The sequence below is a fragment of the Salvelinus fontinalis genome, chromosome 6, assembly GCF_029448725.1.
Source record: "Salvelinus fontinalis isolate EN_2023a chromosome 6, ASM2944872v1, whole genome shotgun sequence".
Lineage (NCBI taxonomy): Eukaryota > Metazoa > Chordata > Actinopteri > Salmoniformes > Salmonidae > Salvelinus > Salvelinus fontinalis.
Window position 1 is genome coordinate 57,120,178 of NC_074670.1, and position 27,691 is coordinate 57,147,868.

Sequence of the window (27,691 nt, forward strand, 5' to 3'; positions counted from 1 at the left end):
AGAGATAGGGGAGACCCTTGATGAGGGGGAGAGATAGGGGAGACCCTTGATGAGGGGGAGAGATAGGGGAGACCCTTGATGAGGGGGAGAGATGGGGGAGACCCTTGATGAGGGAGAGAGATGGGGGAGACCCTTGATGAGGGAGAGAGATGGGGGAGACCCTTGATGGGGGAGACCCTTGATGAGGGAGAGAGATGGGGGAGACCCTTGATGAGGGAGAGAGATGGGGGAGACCCTTGATGAGGGAGAGAGATGGGGGAGACCCTTGATGAGGGAGAGAGATGGGGGAGACCCTTGATGAGGGAGAGAGATGGGGGAGACCCTTGATGAGGGAGAGAGATGGGGGAGACCCTTGATGAGGGAGAGAGATGGGGGAGACCCTTGATGAGGGAGAGAGATGGGGGAGACCCTTGATGAGGGAGAGAGATGGGGGAGACCCTTGATGAGGGAGAGAGATGGGGGAGACCCTTGATGAGGGAGAGAGATGGGGGAGACCCTTGATGAGGGAGAGAGATGGGGGAGACCCTTGATGAGGGAGAGAGATGGGGGAGACCCTTGATGAGGGAGAGAGATGGGGGAGACCCTTGATGAGGGAGACCCTTGATGGGGGAGACCCTTGATGGGGGAGACCCTTGATGGGGGAGACCCTTGATGGGGGAGACCCTTGATGGGGGAGACCCTTGATGGGGGAGACCCTTGATGAGGGAGAGAGATGGGGGAGACCCTTGATGAGGGAGAGAGACGGGGGAGACCCTTGATGGGAGAGAGACGGGGGAGAGCCTTGATGAGGGAGAGAGATGGGGGAGACCCTTGATGAGGGAGAGAGATGGGGGAGACCCTTGATGCGTGAGAGAGATGGGGGAGACCCTTGATGAGTGAGAGAGATGGGGGAGACCCTTGATGAGGGAGAGAGATGGGGGAGACCCTTGATGAGGGAGAGAGATGGGGGAGACCCTTGATGAGGGAGAGAGATGGGGGAGACCCTTGATGAGTGAGAGAGATGGGAGAGACCCTTGATGGAGGAGACCCTTGATGAGGGAGAGAGATGGGGGAGACACTTGATGGGGGAGACCCTTGATGAGGGAGAAAGATGGGGGAGACACTTGAGGGAGAGAGATGGGGGAGACCCTTGATGAGGTAGAGAGATGGGGGAGAGAGATGGGGGAGACCCTTGATGGAGGAGACCCTTGATGAGGGAGAGAGATGGGGGAGACACTTGATGAGGGAGAGAGATGGGGGAGACCCTTGATGAGGGAGAGAGAGAGATGGGGGAGACCCTTGAGGGAGAGAGAGAGATGGGGGAGACCCTTGAGGGAGAGAGAGAGATAGGGGAGACCCTTGAGGGAGAGAGAGAGATGGGGGAGACCCTTGATGAGGGAGAGAGAGAGATGGGGGAGACCCTTGAGGGAGAGAGAGAGATGGGGGAGAACCTTGATGAGGGAGAGAGAGATGGGGGAGACCCTTGATGAGGGAGGGTGAGAGAGATGAAGACCCTTTCCCCTCTGAAAGCTTCTTGGCAGGATCAGGCTGAGGGATTCCCTGGTGCAGAGAGATGTGTCCTCTGGCTGCTACTATCAGCTACTTCTGTCTGATCTCTCCTTGCGTTGGCCCTCATCCTAAATGAACAGATCTGTTGTCTACACCCCACTCTGAGCGATCCCTCCCAGCTCACTGCTAATGAGAAATGCCCTAAGATTCCTATATCAGTAAGAGATGAAAGGAGGGAAGAGAAGGTCACTCATACATTATTAAGCATTGTGGGTGAGTGTGCGTGTGCACGGTTTGTGTGTGTATCCATATGCCTTTGGGTGGATCTAATGTGTATATCGTTACAGTTTCCTAAGCTCTCAAGTTATACAATACAGAAACATTGTTTAGTTGAATCCAGGCTCCCCACCTTGCTGATTCAGTTGTGCTGATGTTGGATTCAGGTGGAGGGAATCTCTGGCACAAACAGAAGACAGGGCAGAAACACACTGATCTGCATCCACTAGATTAAGGATAAACAGACATCCATCCACTCCAACAAAGCTAATCCACCATACATTTTATTCTCCCTGGTGAGTGTTTTTCACAGATAAGGATGGCCTGGCATCACTAATCTTAGCATTGTGTTTGAATGAAAATGGCCGCCTCTTCCTCCTCCTATATTGTGATTCATGCTGTGAGTGTAAGGACCCAGAACTCATATTTAAAGGAAATCACAGACATCTAATGTCTTGGGTGTTTTTCTTTGTGATATACAGACATGCAATGGAAATGAATTAGACACCATTTCACCCACCAATGTTCTGTTCAGCAATAACAAATTTATAGGCCATTTTCATATTTGGAGGTTGATATAACCCCTAATTATTTGTAATTAGGAATTTCACTTTTCTGACCAACTATCATCAGATCAGATGTTCTTTGTGGAGGGTCCAGATTCCCATAGAGAATGCCTGCAGTTTGCCATTAGTTGCACCAGGGGTGGCCAACTGTGATGGGGGTGGGGGCCACAAAAAGCTGAACTCATCATGAGGTGCCTCGTGGTTCTGCGTACCAACATCCCCCATCTAACTCATTTAATGCAGTTCTACACTCATTTCATGCAGTTCTACACATTTTGCAATAGGGTGGAGGCAAATATTTGCTGTTCTTAATATGATAACTGATGATCAATGGGCCCCACCCCGGCTGCTAGACTAATTTGTCAGTCATGTTTTTTTGCTGACATGGGCTAATTGAGTGACTGCAGAACCAAATTTCTAACTTGCACCTTGTAACTCACAACAGTAAGTTGAGACCCCGACCCCACCCCCACCCAAAATAAATATATACAGTACCAGTCAAAAGTTTGTTATTTCATAGTTTTGATGTCTTCACTATTATTCTACAATCTAGAAAATAGGTCAAATAAAGAAAAGCCCTGGAATGACTTGGCGTGTCAACTTTTGATGCCAAGCGTCACATCTGGAGGAAACCTGGCACCATTCCTATGGTCAAGCATGGTGGGGGCAGCATCATGCTGTGGGGATGTTTTTCATCCGCAGGGATTGGGAGACCAATCAGGATCGAGGGAAAGATGAACGGAGCAAAGTACAGAGAGCTCCTTGATGAAAACCTGCTCAGGACCTCAGACTGTAGGCGAAGGTTCACCTTCCAGCAGGATAATGACCCTAACCACAGCCAAGAAAATGCAGGAATGGCTTCGGGACAAGTCTGAATGTCCTTGATTGGCCTAACCAGAGCCCGGACTTGAACCTAATTTAACATCTCTGGAGAGACATGAAAATAACTGTTTAGCTACGCTCCCCATTCAACCTGACAGAGCTTGAGAAGATCTGCAGAGAAGAATGGGAGAAATACAGGTGTGCCAAGCTTGTAGCGTCATAGCCGAGAAGACTCAAGGCTGTAATCGCTGCCAAAGGTGCTTCAACAAAGTACTGAGTAAAGGGTCTAAATACTTATTGAAATGTGATATTTCATTTTTTGATTTGTACGTTGGGCCAGTAACTGAAAGGTTGCTGAATCGAAACCCTGAGCTGACAAGGTAAAAATGTTGTTCTGTCCCTGAACAAGGCAGTTAACCCACTGTTCCCCGGTAGGCCGTCATTGTAAATTAGAATTTGTTCTTAACTGACTTGCCTAGTTAAATAAAGGTTAAAGAAATAAATAGAAAATGTATATATTTTTTTTATTGGTCCTCAGGCTTACAAAAGGGGGTACCCCGTGGGCCGCCAGTGGCCCATCCCTGTGTTAGACCATACTCTTTCTTTCTCGCTTTCTCTCCATTCTCCCATTCTCTCCATCAGTTAGTCCTGAGTGCAGTCTTCCTTCCCTGTTGGTATGTGACCATGATTGTGTCCAGGAGGCTTTTCTTTGTAAAAAGGCTGTAATTGGCCTGTTAGCGGTTAAGACCTTGCCCGTTGTAAACTAAATGTCCCTGAGCTTCTCTTGGCCTGCTGGGAGGCCTCCAGCCAATGGGCCTTAAAACTGATTAATTTCCCATCAGCACCCTGGGGGAGCCTTTTATTTCAGCTTAAAAGCCCTTTACTGCAGCTCGGTGGCCAGTAAGGCTGAGGTCAGGCCTGTGGCAGTGTTTCTTATGCCGTTACTTTGGCACACAGATAAAGGGGATGTGCGCTCACTGTTTCACTACTGCCAAACTCTTCATTGAGAGGAAGGTAGGCTGTGCTTACGTTTTAATCAAATCTAAACTAAATGGGGAAAAAACATTAGTTTATGTTTCTAAATACAAGGTTTAGTGAAACAAAAAGCACTTCATGTGAATATGTGCACTGTGCATCACAGCTGAATAGGCTGCGCTTCCGCTGTCAAAATCCATGCCACAACTAACCGTGTTCGTGCTAAGGCCAGCTTTCGCTTGGTCTTAAATATCCCCAGGAGCGCATACTGAAATGTTCACTTTGGCTCACATTTTTAAGGACACACCTCAGATATTTCCACCCCTCCCACCTCATTGTAAGCAAGCTCATATAAGAGTTAAACTATCAATACTGGCACTAGGGTTTGAAAATAGAATAGAAGTGCCGGCTTTAACAGGTAGAAATTGCAGACGAGCGTGCGTACTTAATGCCAACAGCAAATAGAGCCATAGGTATCGTAACCCAATTTCATCACAATTAATTTTCTTCTGCCTCATTTGACCTTGAATTGAATACAGTAACATGTTCAGTAGAGCTTACACATTGAATCAATTCCTGCCAAATGTTAGGCATTGAATCATTAAAAACAAGAGAACTGTTATAACACGTGTTCAATCTGACACATTCAGCCCTTCTCGTGATGACGGATGTGTATTTTCACTGGCTGAAATGTCTTCTGGTTGGGCCAGCAAGCGTGTGTAAGCGTGTGTGTGCTAGTGTTGATCTTTCCACTGCTGTTTGCTATTCAGACACACTCTGCTCTGTGTGGATGTGATTGAGTGGAAGGGAGCTGAGGGGAGCCATGCCAGAGCTCTGCCCTCAAGGTCACTCTATGAAGCTCTAAATCCCAGGAGGCCAGCGCCCAGGGAGGGAGGGAGGGATGAATGGATGGATGGATGGAAAGAGGGAGGGAGGGAGGAGGGAACTAGTGAGAGGCACTGTGGACATTTCCTCCACGACATCTTATCATTACAGGGCATGAGGGTAACCTTGACCTCGACCAGCACTTTAACTCTCTCTCAAAGCCTTCAGCCCTTAGATAACTATCAACCTGATAAGATCAGAACTCCTAAGACAACCCAGGCCTCCTGTAATGAGCTAAACAGTATGCATCGGGATCCTTTGAGAGACAGTGGCCCTGTGGATGTATCATGACCCTTTGAGAGACAGTGGCCCTGTGGATGTATCATGACCCTTTGAGAGACAGTGGCCCTGTGGATGTATCATGACCCTTTGAGAGACAGTGGCCCTGTGGATGTATCATGACCCTCTGAGAGACAGTGGCCCTGTGGATGTATCATGACCCTTTGAGAGACAGTGGCCCTGTGGATGTATCATGACCCTTTGAGAGACAGTGGCCCTGTGGATGTATCATGACCCTTTGAGAGACAGTGGCCCTGTGGATGTATCATGACCCTTTGAGAGACAGTGGCCCTGTGGATGTATCATGACCCTTTGAGAGACAGTGGCCCTGTGGATGCATCATGACCCTTTGAGAGACAGTGGCCCTGTGGATGTATCATGACCCTCTGAGAGACAGTGGCCCTGTGGATGTATCATGACCCTTTGAGAGACAGTGGCCCTGTGGATGTATCATGACCCTTTGAGAGACAGTGGCCCTGTGGATGTATCATGACCCTTTGAGAGACAGTGGCCCTGTGGATGTATCATGACCCTCTGAGAGACAGTGGCCCTGTGGATGTATCATGCCCCTTTGAGAGACAGTGGCCCTGTGGATGTATCATGACCCTTTGAGAGACAGTGGCCCTGTGGATGTATCATGACCCTCTGAGAGACAGTGGCCCTGTGGATGTATCATGACCCTTTCGGGTGAACTGAGACACTTTTAAACTGAACATTGGTGTCAGTCTCTAAACTGACTCACGTTCTGTCTTCTTGCTGGCATTTGTGCCCTGTTTATTTTGACTTGTCAGTGAGACTTCACTGACTTTATTGTCTCCATGTGGGAATGTTGTTGCGGTATCATGTACACGTTTAAAGTGGTGTTTAAATACAGTAGAAAACAAATTGACAGTACAAAATACATAGGTTACATACCAATAAAGACACTAGCCTGCTGGCCTTACTGGGTGGATAGGAACATTAGACAAGCTACACTGCTCAAAAAAATAAAGGGAACACTTAAACAACACAATGTAACTCCAAGTCAATCACACTTCTGTGAAATCAAACTGTCCACTTAGGAAGCAACACTGATTGACAATAAATTTTATACGCTGTTGTGCAAATGGAATAGACAAAAGGTGGAAATTATAGGCAATTAGCAAGACACCCCCCAAAACAGGAGTGATTCTGCAGGTGGTGACCACAGACCACTTCTCAGTTCCTATGCTTCCTGGCTGGTGTTTTGGTCACTTTTGAATGCTGGCGGTGCTCTCACTCTAGTGGTAGCATGAGACGGAGTCTACAACCCACACAAGTGGCTCAGGGAGTGCAGTTCATCCAGGATGGCACATCAATGCGAACTGTGGCAAAAAGGTTTGCTGTGTCTGTCAGCGTAGTGTCCAGAGCATGCAGGCGCTACCAGGAGACAGGCCAGTACATCAGGAGACGTGGAGGAGGCCGTAGGAGGGCAACAACCCAGCAGCAGGACCGGTACCTCCGCCTTAGTGCAAGGAGGTGCACTGCCAGAGCCCTGCAAAATGACCTCCAGCAGGCCACAAATGTGCATTTATTATCCTTTATTATACCAGACCCTCAGCCTCCTCGTAACAATCAGCCTGCTGCTCAAGTGATTGGACATGGCAGTCAGGGCGCACACACGCACATTGACACACGCTCACACACACACACATAGGCCTACACACACAGCATCAGTGTTAGCAGATGACAGTGACCTTTGAGGTGTGTGAAGTGTTGTCCTCATCACCAACTGTTTGTTTTGGCATCATGAGGCAGGAGAGCAGTTCAGTGCCACAGCCAGTCAACACACTTTACCGTCTGTCAGAGGGACAGGTAAAAGTAATGAGAGCCAGAAAGCCCATTTAGAGTTGTGAAATGGTTTAGATGGGAGGAATAGGCTGGGGTTGAATGTGTGATGCGTTCTTGTTTACTCTGGGTCTTTTACTATAGAGCTCTAAATGTGTTACACTTGGCAGAAAACAAGACTGCTTGCCCTGGGGTTGTGTCTGAATTGATGTGTGTGTCTGTAATATTAGGCCAGCGTTTTTTTTTTTCAAGTTTTGAATGCCCGACTGCTTTAGAAATGGCCTTTTGCTTAGTACCAAAGCTAGTAATCTTCTTTTCGCGAGCTTTATTCCCTTAAATTGACCGTGACAGAGAAACATAAACCATCCCTGCTCTCTTACTGAAGTTTTATTGTGTAGATTCTATCTGAGGAGTGTGTTGTGGTAGTACTGTTGTTCAGCATCATCAGGAGGCCCTCTCTTACTAGAGGTCAGAGGAAGTTCAGTTAAGTGGGGAATGAATGTTAATAACCTCTGAATAGAATGTAAAAGGCGATGTCACTGGACAGATGGCTTCTCATCCCTCCACTCTGAATAGAATGTAAAAGGCGATGTCACTGGACAGATGGCCTCTCATCCCTCCACTCTGAATAGAATGTAAAAGGCGATGTCACTGGACAGATGGCCTCTCATCCCTCCACTCTGAATAGAATGTAAACGGCTGTGTCACTGGACAGATGGCCTCTCATCCCTCCACTCTGAATAGAATGTAAAAGGCGATGTCACTGGACAGATGGCCTCTCATCCCTCCACTCTGAATAGAATGTAAAAGGCTGTGTCACTGGACAGATGGCCTCTCATCCCTCCACTCTGATTAGAATGTAAAAGGCTGTGTCACTGGACAGATGGCCTCTCATCCCTCCACTCTGAATAGAATGTAAACGGCTGTGTCACTGGACAGATGGCCTCTCATCCCTCCACTCTGATTAGAATGTAAAAGGCTGTGTCACTGGACAGATGGCCTCTCATCCCTCCACTCTGAATAGAATGTAAAAGGCGATGTCACTGGACAGATGGCCTCTCATCCCTCCACTCTGATTAGAATGTAAAAGGCTGTGTCACTGGACAGATGGCCTCTCATCCCTCCACTCTGATTAGAATGTAAAAGGCTGTGTCACTGGACAGATGGCCTCTCATCCCTCCACTCTGAATAGAATGTAAACGGCTGTGTCACTGGACAGATGGCCTCTCATCCCTCCACTCTGATTAGAATGTAAAAGGCTGTGTCACTGGACAGATGGCCTCTCATCCCTCCACTCTGAATAGAATGTAAACGGCTGTGTCACTGGACAGATGGCCTCTCATCCCTCCACTCTGATTAGAATGTAAAAGGCTGTGTCACTGGACAGATGGCCTCATCCCTCCACTCTGAATAGAATGTAAACGGCTGTGTCACTGGACAGATGGCCTCTCATCCCTCCACTCTGAATAGAATGTAAAAGGCTGTGTCACTGGACAGATGGCCTCATCCCTCCACTCTGAATAGAATGTAAACGGCTGTGTCACTGGACAGATGGCCTCTCATCCCTCCACTCTGAATAGAATGTAAAAGGCTGTGTCACTGGACAGATGACCTCTCATCCCTCCACTCTGAATAGAATGTAAACGGCTGTGTCACTGGACAGATGGCCTCATCCCTCCACTCTGAATAGAATGTAAAAGGCTGTGTCACTGGACAGATGGCCTCTCATCCCTCCACTCTGATTAGAATGTAAACGGCTGTGTCACTGGACAGATGGCCTCTCATCCCTCCAACCATAAATAGGAATTTTTCCTCTCTGCTATTGCCAGACATGAATAAAAACATGATTTTTGTTGTTGTAACATCTTACAGGGAGGGTTATATAAGCTATTAAAGATGAAATGTAAGGGAATGAAACAAAGTAGCCAAAAGGGATTTTATTCAATCTGATTGTACCGTATTCTAACTCTGTGTCTCTCTCTTTGCAGAAGGGATTCGTAACATGTCCATGGACTCCAACCCCATGCCGATGCCCATGTCAGACCCCAACGCCTGGGCCACCGCCATGAACAACCTTGGCATGGCTCCCATGAACATGACGGGACAGCCCCTTATGTCAGGTATGGGTCATTTAATCCTAACCATACTTCTACTGTAGTTATAACCATACCCCTACTGTAGTTATAACCATACCTCTACTGTAGTTATAACCGTACCTCTACTGTAGTTACAACCATACCCCTACTGTAGTTACAACCATACCCCTACTGTAGTTATAACCGTACCTCTACTGTAGTTATAACCGTACCTCTACTGTAGTTATAACCGTACCTCTACTGTAGTTATAACCGTACCTCTACTGTAGTTATAACCGTACCTCTACTGTAGTTATAACCGTACCTCTACTGTAGTTATAACCGTACCTCTACTGTAGTTATAACCGTACCTCTACTGTAGTTATAACCGTACCTCTGCTGTAGTTATAACCGTACCTCTACTGTAGTTATAACCGTACCTCTACTGTAGTTATAACCGTACCTCTACTGTAGTTATAACCGTACCTCTACTGTAGTTATAACCGTACCTCTACTGTAGTTATAACCGTACCTCTACTGTAGTTATAACCGTACCTCTACTGTAGTTATAACCGTACCTCTACTGTAGTTATAACCGTACCTCTGCTGTAGTTATAACCGTACCTCTGCTGTAGTTATAACCGTACCTCTGCTGTAGTTATAACCGTGCCTCTGCTGTAGTTATAACCGTGCCTCTGCTGTAGTTATAACCGTACCTCTGCTGTAGTTATAACCGTGCCTCTGCTGTAGTTATAACCGTACCTCTGCTGTAGTTATAACCGTGCCTCTGCTGTAGTTATAACCGTACCTCTGCTGTAGTTATAACGTACCTCTGCTGTAGTTATAACGTACCTCTACTGTAGTTATAACCGTACCTCTACTGTAGTTATAACCGCGCCTCTGCTGTAGTTATAACCGCGCCTCTGCTGTAGTTATAACCGTGCCTCTGCTGTAGTTATAACCGTGCCTCTGCTGTAGTTATAACCGCGCCTCTACTGTAGTTATAACCGCGCCTCTACTGTAGTTATAACCGTACCTCTACTGTAGTTATAACCGTGCCTCTACTGTAGTTATAACCGTACCTCTACTGTAGTTATAACCGTGCCTCTACTGTAGTTATAACCGTACCTCTACTGTAGTTATAACCGTACCTCTACTGTAGTTATAACCGTACCTCTACTGTAGTTATAACCGCACCTCTACTGTAGTTATAACCGCGCCTCTGCTGTAGTTATAACCGCGCCTCTGCTGTAGTTATAACCGCACCTCTACTGTAGTTATAACCGCACCTCTGCTGTAGTTATAACCGCGCCTCTACTGTAGTTATAACCGTACCTCTGCTGTAGTTATAACCGTGCCTCTGCTGTAGTTATAACCGCGCCTCTGCTGTAGTTATAACCGTACCTCTGCTGTAGTTATAACCGTACCTCTGCTGTAGTTATAACCATGCCTCTACTGTAGTTATAACCGTACCTCTGCTGTAGTTATAACCATGCCTCTACTGTAGTTATAACCGTACCTCTGCTGTAGTTATAACCGTACCTCTGCTGTAGTTATAACCGTACCTCTGCTGTAGTTATAACCGTACCTCTGCTGTAGTTATAACCGTGCCTCTACTGTAGTTATAACCGTACCTCTGCTGTAGTTATAACCGTGCCTCTACTGTAGTTATAACCGTACCTCTGCTGTAGTTATAACCGTACCTCTACTGTAGTTATAACCGTACCTCTGCTGAAGTTATAACCGCACCTCTACTGTAGTTATAACCGCGCCTCTACTGTAGTTATAACCGTGCCTCTGCTGTAGTTATAACCGCGCCTCTGCTGTAGTTATAACCGCGCCTCTGCTGTAGTTATAACCGCACCTCTACTGTAGTTATAACCGCGCCTCTGCTGTAGTTATAACCGCGCCTCTGCTGTAGTTATAACCGCGCCTCTGCTGTAGTTATAACCGTGCCTCTACTGTAGTTATAACCGTACCTCTACTGTAGTTATAACCGTACCTCTACTGTAGTTATAACCGCACCTCTGCTGTAGTTATAACCGCGCCTCTGCTGTAGTTATAACCGCGCCTCTGCTGTAGTTATAACCGTGCCTCTGCTGTAGTTATAACCGCGCCTCTACTGTAGTTATAACCGCACCTCTGCTGTAGTTATAACCGTGCCTCTGCTGTAGTTATAACCGTACCTCTACTGTAGTTATAACCGCACCTCTGCTGTAGTTATAACCGCGCCTCTGCTGTAGTTATAACCGTACCTCTACTGTAGTTATAACCGTACCTCTACTGTAGTTATAACCGCACCTCTGCTGTAGTTATAACCGCGCCTCTGCTGTAGTTATAACCGCGCCTCTGCTGTAGTTATAACCGTGCCTCTGCTGTAGTTATAACCGCGCCTCTACTGTAGTTATAACCGCACCTCTGCTGTAGTTATAACCGTGCCTCTGCTGTAGTTATAACCGTACCTCTACTGTAGTTATAACCGCACCTCTGCTGTAGTTATAACCGCGCCTCTGCTGTAGTTATAACCGCGCCTCTGCTGTAGTTATAAACCGTGCCCCTGCTGTAGTTATAACCCTACTTCTGTAGTTATAACCCCACCTCTGCTTTAGTTATAACCCCACCTCTGCTTTAGTTATGTCCTTAACCATAGGGGGAGTGTGTGGCTACATTAGAGACAGGGGGGAGTGTGTGTGGCTAGATTAGAGACTGGGGGGAGTGTGTGGCTACATTAGAGACTGGGGGGAGTGTGTGTGGCTACATTAGAGACTGGGGGGAGTGTGTGTGGCTACATTAGAGACTGGGGGGAGTGTGTGTGGCTACATTAGAGACTGGGGGGAGTGTGTGTGGCTACATTAGAGACTAGGGGGAGTGTGTGTGGCTACATTAGAGACTGGGGGGAGTGTGTGTGGCTAGATTAGAGACTGGGGGGAGTGTGTGTGGCTACATTAGAGACTGGGGGGAGTGTGTGTGGCTACATTAGAGACTAGGGGGAGTGTGTGTGGCTACATTAGAGACTGGGGGGAGTGTGTGTGGCTACATTAGAGACTGGGGGGAGTGTGTGTGGCTACATTAGAGACTGGGGGGGGGGGTGTGTGTGGCTACATTAGAGACTGGGGGGAGTGTCTGTGGCTACAGTAGAGACTAGGGGGAGCGTCTGTGGTTGCAGTAGAGACTAGGGGGAGTGTCTGGCGTGTTTGTCTGTGTGTCTGCAGTATCCAGTGGATGTTTCTGACTCTAGCTGCAGACTAGTTGCTGGATTCTGTGGATGCTGCGCAACTCTGCTCACATTTGCCTACGTCGGCCATTTTCTTTGTCTCTATTAAAATGAACATGCTGAGTCAGCCAGATGGACTTATGACTCTATTATCAGTCTGAGGACTTGAGATCCACACAGCTCAGTTCCAGACAGGTGGCAGGAGCTTTCGGAGTATCACCCTATCATCCTTACAAAATTCATGCTTGTTCATACAATGTTCTCTATCGAAATATTCATGTTAAGTTCAAAAGAATACAAGATCAAAATTGCTGACATCATTCAAACCAATGAGGATGTGGAACTTTAAAGCCAGTTATCTCAGAATCATCTTTTTGCAGATAAAAGCTTATAGTCCAATGCTCTCTATGTCATCATGTGTCACCAGAGGAAGAGGCAATTGCGAGAGGTTTTACTTTGCCCAAAATCTGTCCATGAAAATAAGCCCATGAAGCGAGGAGTGTTTGTATGGAGGTCAATGAGGGTGTTGATTTAAGTCAATATAAAATGTCATGGCTAATTTGCTATGTGAGGCTTATTTGATCGAATGCACTGATGTAAGTGGCATTTCGAACATTTTTTTTTTAAATTAAACTTTATTTCGAAGTTGTGCCTGCTGTCATAAAGATGGATGATTCAACATGGATATAACCCATTTTAGCATGGACATTGCCATTGGGCGCTTCCACACCTTTTAAAATCATCTGGGTGGGGATTTCTATGAGTTGGGAGCAATCTGCCAATAAAGAAGAAAATTCACTACTTTAAAATGGAGATGGCCTCAATGGCGCTGCTCATGCTGTCACAGACGCTATAATGGCACAGATACAAAAATGAGTCCTCTATCTCAATGGCCTGTTGTTGACACGTATCTGCCCTCTCATTGGCTAGAATGATCCCACCTGATCTCAACTCATCCCGCAGCCTTCCATCATTGAGGACATGTATTTCCTTTGTTAGAGCAGTCATTCAAATATCTTGTCAATATAATAGACAATCGGGTCACTCAGTCAGGTGACATTACAGTGGCAGAGCCCACAGATATGTTATCATGAGTCACCCAGTCAGGTGAAATTACAGTGGCAGAGCCCACAGATATGTTATCATGAGTTACTCAGTCAGGTGAAATTACAGTGGCAGAGCCCACAGATATGTTATCATGAGTCACCCAGTCAGGTGAAATTACAGTGGCAGAGCCCACAGATATGTTATCATGAGTTACTCAGTCAGGTGAAATTACAGTGGCAGAGCCCACATATATGTTATCATGAGTCACCAAGTCAGGTGAAATTAGTGGCAGAGCCCACAGATATGTTATCATGAGTCACTCAGTCAGGTGACATTACAGTGGCAGAGCCAACAGATATGTTATCATGAGTCACTCAGTCAGGTGAAATTACAGTGGCAGAGCCAACAGATATGTTATCATGAGTCACCCAGTCAGGTGAAATTACAGTGGCAGAGCCAACAGATATGTTATCATGAGTCACTCAGTCAGGTGAAATTACAGTGGCAGAGCCCACAGATATGTTATCATGAGTCACCCAGTCAGGTGAAATTACAGTGGCAGAGCCCACAGATATGTTATCATGAGTCACTCAGTCAGGTGAAATTACAGTGGCAGAGCCAACAGATATGTTATCATGAGTTACTCAGTCAGGTGAAATTACAGTGGCAGAGCCAACAGATATGTTATCATGAGTCACCCAGTCAGGTGAAATTACAGTGGCAGAGCCCACAGATATGTTATCATGAGTTACTCAGTCAGGTGAAATTACAGTGGCAGAGCCCACAGATATGTTATCATGAGTCACCCAGTCAGGTGAAATTACAGTGGCAGAGCCCACAGATATGTTATCATGAGTCACCCAGTCAGGTGAAATTACAGTGGCAGAGCCCACAGATATGTTATCATGAGTCACCAAGTCAGGTGAAATTACAGTGGCAGAGCCCACAGATATGTTATCATGAGTCACCCAGTCAGGTGAAATTACAGTGGCAGAGCCCACAGATATGTTATCATGAGTTACTCAGTCAGGTGACATTACAGTGGCAGAGCCAACAGATATGTTATCATGAGTCACTCAGTCAGGTGAAATTACAGTGGCAGAGCCAACAGATATGTTATCATGAGTCACCCAGTCAGGTGAAATTACAGTGGCAGAGCCCACAGATATGTTATCATGAGTCACCCAGTCAGGTGAAATTACAGTGGCAGAGCCCACAGATATGTTATCATGAGTCACCCAGTCAGGTGAAATTACAGTGGCAGAGCCCACAGATATGTTATCATGAGTTACTCAGTCAGGTGACATTACAGTGGCAGAGCCAACAGATATGTTATCATGAGTCACCAAGTCAGGTGAAATTACAGTGGCAGAGCCAACAGATATGTTATCATGAGTCACCAAGTCAGGTGAAATTACAGTGGCAGAGCCCACAGATATGTTATCATGAGTCACCCAGTCAGGTGAAATTACAGTGGCAGAGCCCACAGATATGTTATCATGAGTTACTCAGTCAGGTGAAATTACAGTGGCAGAGCCCACAGATATGTTATCATGAGTCACCCAGTCAGGTGAAATTACAGTGGCAGAGCCCACAGATATGTTATCATGAGTCACCCAGTCAGGTGAACCATAGAGACGTGTCATTAGCACGTCCTTGGGAGACAGGAGTGAGAGAAAGCAGAGCTCCTTCTAGAATGATAATGTTCCATCAATGTTTGTTTAATGGTTTGGAACTGAGAGTTTGAGATGAATGAAACGCAATAAGGCGCTACGCTTCCGGTGTTTATTATTTGTTCAATATCAATAGAAGCGCTGCAGGGCATTTATCACTTTAACATTCCGTTTTGACTTCATCATTTCACTCCTCCGGCTGTGATGATTTATGCAGCCATGTGTCGTTCCTCTCTTCGTACTAGAGTGTCTTGTTTCCCAAAGATTTTTCTAAACCACCACCTTCAGCTTCTTTAAAAGCACATTCATATCAACAGAGCTCCAGAATTCTAGGCCTCACAGTAATCCACTAGGACTCCATATTTTAAATGAAGTGGGCTTGGAGGATGCTATTCTACCCTACTGCCTTTTTCCTGTTCAATTTCATTTGTACAATTTACTGAGCTGCTGCCAGACTTAGCAGACTCTCTTTGCTACACTGCTGTGCTGTGCAAGAGAAAATCATGCACTTTGTTGAGCGAGTTATAATTGTAGAGCTGTGTTAGTGCGATGGAGAGGAACACTGGTGTATTTGTGTGTTCTGTCACTAAGCACCTTGAGCCATGGGACAGAATAAGGAAGCTGCCGTTAGTGCTGTTACCTTCATTAGAGGACTCTCTTCATCTCTTAAATACCGCAGCTGCATTGGTTTCACACAGACACACACACCATCATTGCCAGTGGTTAGGCTGCAGTCAGGTTGTTTGTGTAGTAGTGGGAGGGGGTGTGTGGGACAGCTGTAGTCCTTACAAATCACGTGGAGAAATATATCTTCCATATCTTGTCTCTTTTCTCTCTCCTCTCTCTACTCTCCTCGCTCTTCTCTCCTCTTTCTACTCGCTCTACTCTTCTCTCTCTACTCTCCTCTCTCTACTCTCCTCTCTCTACTCTCCTCTCCTCTCTCTACTCTCCTCTCTCTCCTCTCCTCTCTCTACTCCCTCTACTCTCCTCTCTCTCCTCTCCTCTCTCTCCTCTCCTCTCTCTACTCTCCTCTCTCTACTCTCCTCTCTCTACTCTCCTCTCTCTACTCCCTCTACTCTCCTCTCTCCTCTCTACTTTCCTCTCTCTACTCTCCTCTCTCTTCTCTCCTCTTTCTACTCGCTCTACTCTCCTCCCTCTACTCTCCTCTCTCCTCTCTACTTTCCTCTCTCTACTCTCCTCTCTCTTCTCTCCTCTTTCTACTCCCTCTACTCTCCTCTCTCCTCTCTACTTTCCTCTCTCTACTCTCCTCTCTCTACTCCCTCTACTCTCCTCTCTCCTCTCTACTTTCCTCTCTCTACTCTCCTCTCTCTTCTCTCCTCTTTCTACTCGCTCTACTCTCCTCTCTCTACTCTCCTATCTCTACTCCCTCTACTCTCCTCTCTCCTCTCTACTTTCCTCTCTCTACTCTCCTCTCTCTTCTCTCCTCTTTCTACTCGCTCTACTCTCCTCTCTCTACTCTCCTATCTCTACTCCCTCTACTCTCCTCTCTCCTCTCTACTTTCCTCTCTCTACTTTCCTCTCTCTACTCTCCTCTCTCTACTCTCCTCTCTCTACTCCCTCTACTCTCCTCTCTCCTCTCTACTTTCCTCTCTCTACTCTCCTCTCTCTACTCTCCTCTCTCTACTCTCCTCTCTCTACTCTCCTCTCTCTACTCTCCTCTCTCTCTCTCCTCTCTACTCTCTCTACTCTCTCTCTCTACTCTCCTCTCTCTACTCTCCTCTCTCTACTCTCCTCTCTCTACTCTCCTCTCTCTACTCTTCCTCTCTCTACCTCTCTCTCTCTCTCTCTACTCTCCTCTCTCTACTCTCCTCTCTCTCCTCTCCTCTCTCTACTCTCCTCTCTCTACTCTCCTCTCTCTACTCGCTCTACTCTCCTCTCTCTACTCCCTCTACTCTCCTCTCTCTCCTCTCCTCTCTCTCCTCTCCTCTCTCTACTCTCCTCTCTCTACTCTCCTCTCTCTACTCTCCTCTCTCTACTCTCCTCTCTCTACTCTCCTCTCTCTACTCTCCTCTCTACTCTCCTCTCTCTACTCTCCTCTCTCTACTCTCCTCTCTCTACTCTCCTCTCTCTACTCTCCTCTCTCTCCTCTCCTCTCTCTACTCTCCTCCTCTCTACTCTCCTCTCTCTACTCTCCTCTCTCTACTCTCCTCTCTACTCTCCTCTCTCTACTCCCTCTCTACTCTCCTCTCTCTACTCTCCTCTCTCTACTCTCCTCTCTCTACTCTCCTCTCTCTACTCTCCTCTCTCTACTCCCTCTACTCTCCTCTCTCCTCTCTACTTTCCTCTCTCTACTCTCCTCTCTCTCTCTCCTCTTTCTACTCGCTCTACTCTCCTCTCTCTACTCTCCTCTCTCTACTCTCCTCTCTCTACTCTCCTCTCTCTACTCTCCTCTCTCTACTCTCCTCTCTCTACTCTACTCTCTCTACTCTCCTCTCTCTACTCTCCTCTCTCTACTCTCCTCTCTCTACTCTACTCTCTCTACTCTCCTCTCTCTACTCTCTCTCTCTACTCTCTCTCTCCTCTCCTCTCCTCTCTCTCTACTCTCCTCTCTACTCTCCTCTCTCTACTCTCCTCTCTCTACTCTCCTCTCTACTCTCCTCTCTACTCTCTCTCTCTCTCTACTCTCTCTCCTCTACTCTCTCTCTACTCTCTCTACTCTCCTCTCTCTACTCTCCTCTCTCTACTCTCCTCTCTCTACTCTCCTCTCTCTACTCTCCTCTCTCTACTCTCCTCTCTCTCTCCTCTCTCTACTCTACTCTCTCTACTCTACTCTCTCTACTCTCCTCTCTCTACTCTCCTCTCTCTACTCACCTCTCTCTACTCTCCTCTCTCTACTCTCCTCTCTCTACTCTCCTCTCTCTACTCTCCTCTCTCTCCTCTACTCTCCTCTCTCCTCACTCTCCTCTCTCTACTCTCCTCTCTCTACTCTCCTCTCTCTACTCTCCTCTCTCTACTCTCCTCTCTCTACTCTCCTACTCCTCTACCTCTCTCTACTCTTCCTCTCTCTACTCTCCTCTCTCTACTCTCCTCTCTCTACTCTCCTCTCCTCTACTCTCCTCTCTCTCTCTCCTCTACTCTACTCTCCTCTCTCTACTCTCCTCTCTCTACTCTCTCTCTCTCTACTCTACTCTCCCTCTACTCTCCTCTCTCTACTCTCCTCTCTCTCTCTCTACTCTCTCTCTCTACTCTCTCTACCTACTCCTCTCTCTACTCTCTCTCTCTCTACTCCTCTCTCACTCTCTCTCTCTCCTCTCTACTCTCTCCTCTCTCTACTCTCCTCTCTCTACTCTCCTCTCTCTCACTCTCCTCTCTCTACTCTCCTCTCTCTACTCTCCTCTCTCTACTCTCCACTCTCTACTCTCTCTCTCTCCTCTCTCCTCTCCTCTACTCTCCTCTCCTCTCTCTATCTCCTCTCTCTACTCTCTCTACTCCTCTCTACTTCCTCTCTCCTCTCACTCTCTCTACTCTCCTCTCTCTACTCCCCTCTCTCTACTCTCCTCTCTCTACTCTCCTCTCCTCTCTCTCCTTCTCTACTCTCCTCTCTCTACTCTACTCTCTCTACTCTACTCTCTCTCTCCTCTCTACTCTCCTACTCTCTACTCTACCTCTCTCTACTCTCACTCTCTCTACTCTCCTCTCTCTACTCTACTCTCTCTACTCTCTCTCTCTACTCTCCTCTCTCTACTCTCCTCTCTCTACTCTCCTCTCTCTACCTCTCTCTCTCTCTCTCTCTCTCCTCTCTCTCACTCTCTCTCACTCTCCTCTCCTCTCCTCTCCTCTCCTCTCTTCTCCTCTCTCTCTCTCTCCTTCTCTCTCTCTCCTCTCCTCTCTCCTCTCTCTACTCTCCTCTCTCTACTCTACTCTCTCTACTCCCTCTCTACTCCCTCTCTACTCTCCTCTCTCTACTCTCCTACTCTCCTCTCTCTACTCTCCACTCTCTACTCTCCTCTCTCTACTCTCCTCTCACTCTCACTCTACTCTCCTCTCTCTACTCTCCTCTCTCTACTCTCCTCTCTCTAATCTCCTCTCTCTACTTCCTCTCTACTTCCTCTCTCCTCTCTACTTCCTCTCTACTCTCCTCTCTCTCCTCTCCTCTCTCTACTCTCCTCTCTCTACTCTCCTCTCTCGACTCTCCTCTCTCCTCTCTCTACTCTACTCTCTCTACTCTACTCACTCTACTCCCCTCTCTCTACTCTACTCTACTCTCTCTACTCTCCTCTCTCTACTTTACTCTCTCTACTCTCCTCTCTCTACTCTACTCTCCTCTCTACCTCTCTCTACTCTCTCTCCTCTCTACTCTCCTCTCTCTCCTCTCCTCTCTCTCTCTCCTCTCTCTCTCTCTCTCTCTCTCTCTCCTCTCTCTACTCTCCTCTCTACTCTCTCTACTCTCTCTACTCTCCTCTCTCTCTCTCTCTACTCTCCTCTCTCTACTCTCCTCTCTCTACTCTCCACTCTCTACTCTCCTCTCTCTACTCTCCTCTCTCTACTCTCTCTACTCTCCTCTCCTCTCTCTAATCTCCTCTCTCTACTCTACTCTACTTCCTCTCTACTTCCTCTCTCCTCTCTACTTCCTCTCTACTCTCCTCTCTCTACTCCCCTCTCTCTACTCTCCTCTCTCTACTCTCTCTACTCCCTCTCTCATCTCCTTCTCTCCTCTCCTCTCTCTACTCTACTCTCTCTACTCTACTCACTCTACTCTCCTCTCTCTACTCTACTCTCCTCTCTCTACTCTACTCTCTCTACTCTCCTCTCTCTACTCTCTCTACTCTCCTCTCTCTACTCTACTCTCTCTACTCTCCTCTCTCTACTCTACTCTCTCTACTCTACTCTCTCTACTCTACTCTCTCTACTCTCCTCTCTCTCCTCTCCTCTCCTCTCCTCTCTCTCCTCTCTCTCTCTCCTCTCTCTCTCTCCTCTCTCTCTCCTCTCCTCTCTCCTCTCTCCTCTCTCTACTCTCCTCTCTCTACTCTCCTCTCTCTACTCTCCTCTCTCTACTCTACTCTCTCTACTCTCCTCTCTACTCTCCTCTCTCTACTCTCCTCTCTCTACTCTCCACTCTCTACTCTCCTCTCTCTACTCTCCTCTCTCTACTCTCTCTACTCGCCTCTCCTCTCTCTAATCTCCTCTCTCTACTTCCTCTCTACTTCCTCTCTCCTCTCTACTCTCCTCTCCTCTCTCGACTCTCCTCTCTCGACTCTCCTCTCTCGACTCTCCTCTCTCGACTCTCCTCTCTCGACTCTCCTCTCTCGACTCTCCTCTCTCGACTCTCCTCTCTCGACTCTCCTCTCTCGACTCTCCTCTCTCGACTCTCCTCTCCTCTCTCTACTCTCCTCTCTCTACTCTCCTCTCTCTACTCTACTCCCTCTCTACTCTCCTCTCTCTACTCTCCTCTCTCTACTCTCCACTCTCTACTCTCCTCTCTCTACTCTCCTCTCTCTACTCTCTCTACTCTCCTCTCCTCTCTCTAATCTCCTCTCTCTACTCTACTCTACTTCCTCTCTACTTCCTCTCTCCTCTCTACTTCCTCTCTACTCTCCTCTCTCTACTCCCCTCTCTCTACTCTCCTCTCTCTACTCTCTCTACTCCCTCTCTCATCTCCTTCTCCTCTCCTCTCTCTACTCTACTCTCTCTACTCTACTCACTCTACTCTCCTCTCTCTACTCTACTCTCCTCTCTCTACTCTACTCTCTCTACTCTCCTCTCTCTACTCTCTCTACTCTCCTCTCTCTACTCTACTCTCTCTACTCTCCTCTCTCTACTCTACTCTCTCTACTCTACTCTCTCTACTCTACTCTCTCTACTCTCCTCTCTCTCCTCTCCTCTCCTCTCTCTCCTCTCTCTCTCTCCTCTCTCTCTCTCCTCTCTCTCTCCTCTCCTCTCTCCTCTCTCCTCTCTCTACTCTCCTCTCTCTACTCTCCTCTCTCTACTCTCCTCTCTCTACTCTACTCTCTCTACTCCCTCTCTACTCTCCTCTCTCTACTCTCCTCTCTCTACTCTCCACTCTCTACTCTCCTCTCTCTACTCTCCTCTCTCTACTCTCTCTACTCGCCTCTCCTCTCTCTAATCTCCTCTCTCTACTTCCTCTCTACTTCCTCTCTCCTCTCTACTCTCCTCTCCTCTCTCGACTCTCCTCTCTCGACTCTCCTCTCTCGACTCTCCTCTCTCGACTCTCCTCTCTCGACTCTCCTCTCTCGACTCTCCTCTCTCGACTCTCCTCTCTCGACTCTCCTCTCTCGACTCTCCTCTCTCGACTCTCCTCTCTCGACTCTCCTCTCTCGACTCTCCTCTCTCGACTCTCCTCTCCTCTCTCTACTCTCCTCTCTCTACTCTCCTCTCTCTACTCTACTCTCCTCTCTCTACTCTACTCTCCTCTCTACTCTACTCTCCTCTCTACTCTACTCTCTCTACTCTCCTCTCTCTCCTCTCCTCTCTCTCCTCTCCCTACTCTCCTCTCTCTACTCTCCTCTCTACTCTCCTCTCTCTACTCTCCTCTCTCTACTCTCCTCTCTCTCTACTCTCCTCTCTCTCTACTCTCCTCTCTCTCTACTCTCCTCTCTCTCTACTCCCTCTCTCTCTACTCCCTCTCTCTCTACTCCCTCTCTCTACTCTCCTCTCCTCTCTCTACTCTCCTCTCCTCTCTCTACTCTCCTCTCCTCTCTCTACTCTCCTCTCCTCTCTCTCCTCTCCTCTCTCTCCTCTCCTCTCTCTCCTCTCCTCTCTCTACTCTCCTCTCTCTACTCTCCTCTCTACTCTCCTCTCCTCTAGACTCTCCTCTCTCTCCTCTCCTCTCTCTACTCTCCTCTCTCTACTCTCCTCTCCTCTCTCTACTCTCCTCTCTCTACTCTCCTCTCTCTCTACTCCCTCTCTCTCTACTCCCTCTCTCTCTACTCTCCTCTCTCTACTCTCCTCTCTCTACTCTCCTCTCTCTACTCTCTACTTTCTACTCTCTACTCTCCTCTCTCTACTTTCCTCTCTCTACTCTCCTCTCTCTACTCTCCTCTCTCTACTCTCCTCTCTCTACTCTCCTCTCTCTACTCTCCTCTCTCCTCTCTCTCCTCTCTCTACTCTCCTCTCCTCTCTCTACTCTCCTCTCCTCTCTCTACTCTCCTCTCCTCTCTCTCTCCTCTCCTCTCTCTACTCTCCTCTCTCTACTCTCCTCTCTCTACTCTCCTCTCTACTCTCCTCTCCTCTCTACTCTCCTCTCTCTACTCTCCTCTCTCTACTCTCCTCTCTCTACTCTCCTCTCCTCTCTCTACTCTCCTCTCTCTACTCTCCTCTCTCTCTACTCCCTCTCTCTCTACTCCCTCTCTCTCTACTCTCCTCTCTCTACTCTCCTCTCTCTACTCTCTACTTTCTACTCTCTACTCTCCTCTCTCTACTCTCCTCTCTCTACTCTCCTCTCTCTACTCTCCTCTCTCTACTCTCCTCTCTCTACTCTCCTCTCTCTACTCTCCTCTCTCTACTCTCCTCTCTCTACTCTCCTCTCTCTCCTCTCTCTACTCTCTCTACTCTCCTCTCCTCTCTCTACTCTCCTCTCCTCTCTCTCTCCTCTCCTCTCTCTACTCTCCTCTCTCTACTCTCCTCTCTCTACTCTCCTCTCTACTCTCCTCTCCTCTCTACTCTCCTCTCTCTACTCTCCTCTCTCTACTCTCCTCTCTCTACTCTCCTCTCCTCTCTCTACTCTCCTCTCTCTACTCTCCTCTCTCTCTACTCCCTCTCTCTCTACTCCCTCTCTCTCTACTCCCTCTCTCTCTACTCTCCTCTCTCTACTCTCCTCTCTCTACTCTCTACTTTCTACTCTCTACTCTCCTCTCTCTACTCTCCTCTCTCTACTCTCCTCTCTCTACTCTCCTCTCTCTACTCTCCTCTCTCTACTCTCCTCTCTCTACTCTCCTCTCTCTACTCTCCTCTCTCTACTCTCCTCTCTCTACTCTACTCCCTCTACTCTACTCCCTCTACTCTACTCCCTCTACTCTACTCCCTCTACTCTACTCCCTCTACTCTACTCCCTCTCTACTCTACTCCCTCTCTACTCTACTCCCTCTCTACTCTCCCCTCTCTACTCTCCTCTCTCTACTCTCCTCTCTCTACTCTCCTCTCTCTCCTCTACTCTCCTCTCTCTACTCTCCTCTCTCTACTCTCCTCGCCTCTCTCTACTCTCCTCTCCTCTCTCTACTCTCCTCTCTCTACTCTTTCTCTCGCCACTTCCTTGTGCGCTCTCAATTTGCCTTCATTGGCATGTCATAACAAGGCACATATTGCCAAAGCATTACAATATTAGCATAATTAAAATAATAATAATCAATAGTGTCAACTCTCTACAAAAGTCACAAAGTAAAGTAGGACAAATAATATTCATCTGGCACCCACACTGTTTAATTATACATGCATACATTTATACATTATACATTACTTCTTCATCTTGTTTTTATTTCAATTAAAAACTGTATTCTCTTTTTTTTCTTTAACCTTTATTTAACTAGGCAAGTCAGTTAAGAACAAGTTGTTATTTACAATGCCGGTCTACCTCTGGGGAAGTTAACAATGTTAAACTACAAATATCAACTTTAAAAAGTTGTCCATCCAGGGAACAAACGTGTCTCAACGTCACCCTCCTGTCAGAGGTGGTGTTGTTATTGAAACCCATAGTCCAAGGGGGGACATTATTTCGCTCCATTTTATTTACTTTTAAATAATGAATGACTATTGAGGAAAATAATTGTGAAGAAATTCACCATAGCCAAGGTTGACCACTAACTGTGTTCCTTCTGAACCAGTGATCTGAGTAGCCAGACACTCAGTACTCAACTTGCCCTGTACTGAACATCTATAATCCAGAAAGGCTGCTTGTGTTTTGCTGGGGACTTCTGTCTGTGAGATCTGATCTACAGTCAGTTCAGAACTTTATTAACACACCACGCCTTTATCTGTGTTAATGGTGGTCAAACAGCTGAGAGACTAGATGGCTTTAGAGAGACATTACAAGTGGTTACCATTGTTATTGTGTGAGGATATTATACAGTAGGTTACACAGAATGCTTTCCTGGTCTCCAGGAGGCCCACAAACAGCCACCCACACACCACACACACACACACCACACACACACTAACAGCACACACACACACACCACACACACACTAACAGCACACGCACACTTAAAGCCTTTGTTACTAGATCGGCTTGTACCTTTGAACTAATCCACCTGGATTTTCTACTGATTCCCCATCATGTGAGGGATTGAACTTCATCCTCTCCTCTGTTTTTCTTCTGATGGATCTCTCTCTCTCTCTCTCTCTCTCTCTCTCTCTCTCTCTCTCTCTCTCTCTCTCTCTCTCTCTCTCTCTGTCTCTGTCTCTGTCTCTGTCTCTGTCTCTGTCTCTGTCTCTGTCTCTGTCTCTGTCTCTGTCTCTGTCTCTGTCTCTCTCTCTCTCTCTCTCTGTCTCTGTCTCTGTCTCTCTCTGTCTCTCTCTCTCTCTCTGTCTCTCTCTCTGTCTCTCTCTCTGTCTCTCTCTCTCTCTCTCTCTCTCTCTCTCGCTCTCTCTCTCTCTGTCTCTCTCTCTCTCTCTCTCTGTCTCTCGTTCTCTCTCTCTCTGTCTCTCGTTCTCTCTCTCTCTCTCTCTCTCGTTCTCTCTCTCTCTCTCTCTCTCTCTCTCTCTCTCTCTCTCTCTCTCTCTCTCTCGTTCTCTCTCTCTCGTTCTCTCTCTCTCTCTCTCTCTCTCTCTCTCTCGTTCTCTCTCTCTCGTTCTCTCTCTCTCTCTCGTTCTCTCTCTCTCTCTCGTTCTCTCTCTCTCTCGTTCTCTCTCTCGTTCTCTCTCTCTCTCTGTCTGTCTGTCTCTCTCCTGTCTCTGTCTGTCTCTGTCTCTCTCTGTCTCTTTGTCTCTGTCTCTCTCTGTCTCTTTGTCTCTCTCTCTCTGTCTCTCTCGCTCTCTCTCGCTCTCTCTGTCTCTCACTCGCTCGGTCTCTCTCGCTCAGTCGGTCTCTCTCTGTCTCTCTCGGTCGGTTTCGCTCGGTTGGTTTCTCTCGGTCGGTCTCTCTCGGTCTCTCTCTGTCGGTCTCTCTCTGTCGGTCTCTCTCTCTGTCGGTCTCTCTCTCTGTCGGTCTCTCTCTCTGTCGGTCTCTCTCTCTGTCGGTCTCTCTCTCTGTCGGTCTCTCTCTCTGTCGGTCTCTCTCTCTGTCGGTCTCTCTCTCTGTCGGTCTCTCTCTCTGTCGGTCTCTCTCTCTCTGTCGGTCTCTCTCTCTGTCGGTCTCTCTCTCTGTCGGTCTCTCTCTCTGTCGGTCTCTCTCTCTGTCGGTCTCTCTCTCTGTCGGTCTCTCTCGCTCGGTCGGTCTCTCTCGCTCGGTCGGTCTCTCTCGCTCGGTCGGTCTCTCTCGCTCGGTCGGTCTCTCTCGCTCGGTCGGTCTCTCTCGCTCGGTCGGTCTCTCTCGCTCAGTCGGTCTCTCTCTGTCGGTCTCTCTCTGTCAGTCTCTCTCTGTCGGTCTCTCTCTGTCGGTCTCTCTCTCTCGGTTTCTCTCTGTCAGTCGGTCTCGCTCGGTCAGTCGGTCTCGCTCGGTCTCGCTCGCTCGGTCTCGCTCGCTCGGTCTCGCTCGGTCGGTCTCGCTCGGTCGGTTTCGGTCGGTCTCGCTCACTTGGTTTCGGTCGGTCTCGCTCACTTGGTTTCGGTCGGTCTCGCTCACTTGGTTTCGGTCGGTCTCGCTCACTTGGTTTCGGTCGGTCTCGCTCACTTGGTTTCGGTCGGTCTCGCTCACTTGGTTTCGGTCGGTCTCGCTCACTTGGTTTCGGTCGGTCTCGCTCACTTGGTTTCGGTCGGTCTCGCTCACTTGGTTTCGGTCGGTCTCGCTCACTTGGTTTCGGTCGGTCTCGCTCACTTGGTTTCGGTCGGTCTCGCTCACTTGGTTTCGGTCGGTCTCGCTCACTTGGTTTCGGTCGGTCTCGCTCACTTGGTTTCGGTCGGTCTCGGTCACTTGGTTTCGGTCGGTCTCGGTCGCTTGGTCTTGCTCTCTCCCTCGGTCGGTCTTGCTCTCTCCCTCGGTCGGTCTTGCTCTCTCCCTCGGTCGCTTGGTCTCGATCTCTCCCTCGGTCGCTTGGTCTCGCTCTCTCCCTCGGTCGCTTGGTCTCGCTCTCTCCCTCGGTCGCTTGGTCTCGCTCTCTCCCTCGGTCGCTTGGTCTCGCTCTCTCCCTCGGTCGCTTGGTCTCGCTCTCTCCCTCGGTCGCTTGGTCTCGCTCTCTCCCTCGGTCGCTTGGTCTCGCTCTCTCCCTCGGTCGGTCTCGCTCTCTCCCTCTGTCGGTCTCGCTCTCTCCCTCTGTCGGTCTCGCTCTCTCCCTCTGTCGGTCTCGCTCTCTCCCTCTGTCGGTCTCGCTCTCTCTCTCTGTCGGTCTCTCTCACGCTCTCTCTGTCGCTCTCGGTCGGTCTCGCTCGATCCCTCTCTTGGTCGATCCCTCTCTCTTGGTCGATCCCTCTCTCGGTCGATCCCTCTCTCTCGGTCGATCCCTCTCTCTCGGTCGATCCCTCTCTCTCGGTCGATCCCTCTCTCTCGGTCGATCCCTCTCTCTCGGTCGATCCCTCTCTCTCGGTCGATCCCTCTCTCTCGGTCGATCCCTCTCTCTCGGTCGATCCCTCTCTCTCGGTCGATCCCTCTCTCTCGGTCGATCCCTCTCTCTCGGTCGATCCCTCTCTCTCGGTCGATCCCTCTCTCTCGGTCGATCCCTCTCTCTCGGTCGATCCCTCTCTCTCGGTCGATCCCTCTCTCTCGCTCGGTCTCTCTCTCGCTCGGTCTCTCTCTCGCTCGGTCTCTCTCTCGCTCGGTCTCTCTCTCGCTCGGTCTCTCTCTCGGTCGGTCTTGGTATCTCTCTCGGTCGGTCTCTCACACTCTCTCCCTCTCGGTCTCTCTCTCTCGGTCGGTCTTGATATCTCTCTCGGTCGGTCTCTCACACTCTCTCCCTCTCGGTCTCTCTCTCTCGGTTAGTCGGTCTCTCTGTCGGTCGGTGTCGGTCTCTCTCTCTCTGTCGGTCTCTCTCTCTCTGTCGGTCTCTCTCTCTCTGTCGGTCTCTCTCTCTCTGTCGGTCTCTCTCTCTCTGTCGGTCTCTCTCTCTCTGTCGGTCTCTCTCTCTCTGTCGGTCTCGGTCTCTCTGTCGGTCTCTCTTTCGGTCTCTCTGTCGGTGTCTCTCTGTCGGTCTCTCTCTGTCGGTCTCTCTCTGTCGGTCTCGGTCGGTTTCTCTCTGTCGGTCTTGCTCGCTCTGTCGGTCGCTCGCTCGCTCTCTCTCGGTCGCTCGCTCTCTCTCGGTCGCTCGCTCTCTCTCGGTCGCTCTCTCTCGGTCGCTCTCTCTCGGTCGCTCTCTCGGTCGGTCTCGCTCTCTCGGGTGGTCTCTCTCTCTCTCGCTCTCTCGGTCGGTCTCTCTCTCGCTCTGTCGGTCGCTCTCTCGGTCGGTCGCTCATCTACTCTCAAAGAATTGAAAATGATATGCCTTGGCAGCAGCTAATGGGGATCCGTAATAAATACAAATACATCTCGATGGCCCAGAAAGAAAGAGATTAGCTTTACATTACAGTAGGATTTATCATGCT

At 48.5% G+C, this 27,691-nt stretch overlaps 1 protein-coding gene across 4 annotated transcripts in view; it reads left to right on the forward strand.

Annotated features, from left to right (window-relative positions):
- LOC129858186 (ecto-NOX disulfide-thiol exchanger 2-like) overlaps nt 1-27,691 on the forward strand; it is a 321,149-nt gene that overhangs the window by 202,767 nt on the left and 90,691 nt on the right. For all 4 annotated transcript variants that reach the window (XM_055927213.1, XM_055927216.1, XM_055927214.1 and 1 more), the window contains one exon: nt 9,086-9,217. In XM_055927213.1, coding sequence (XP_055783188.1) covers nt 9,086-9,217 — 132 coding nt within the window. The remainder of the gene's footprint in view (nt 1-9,085; nt 9,218-27,691) is intronic.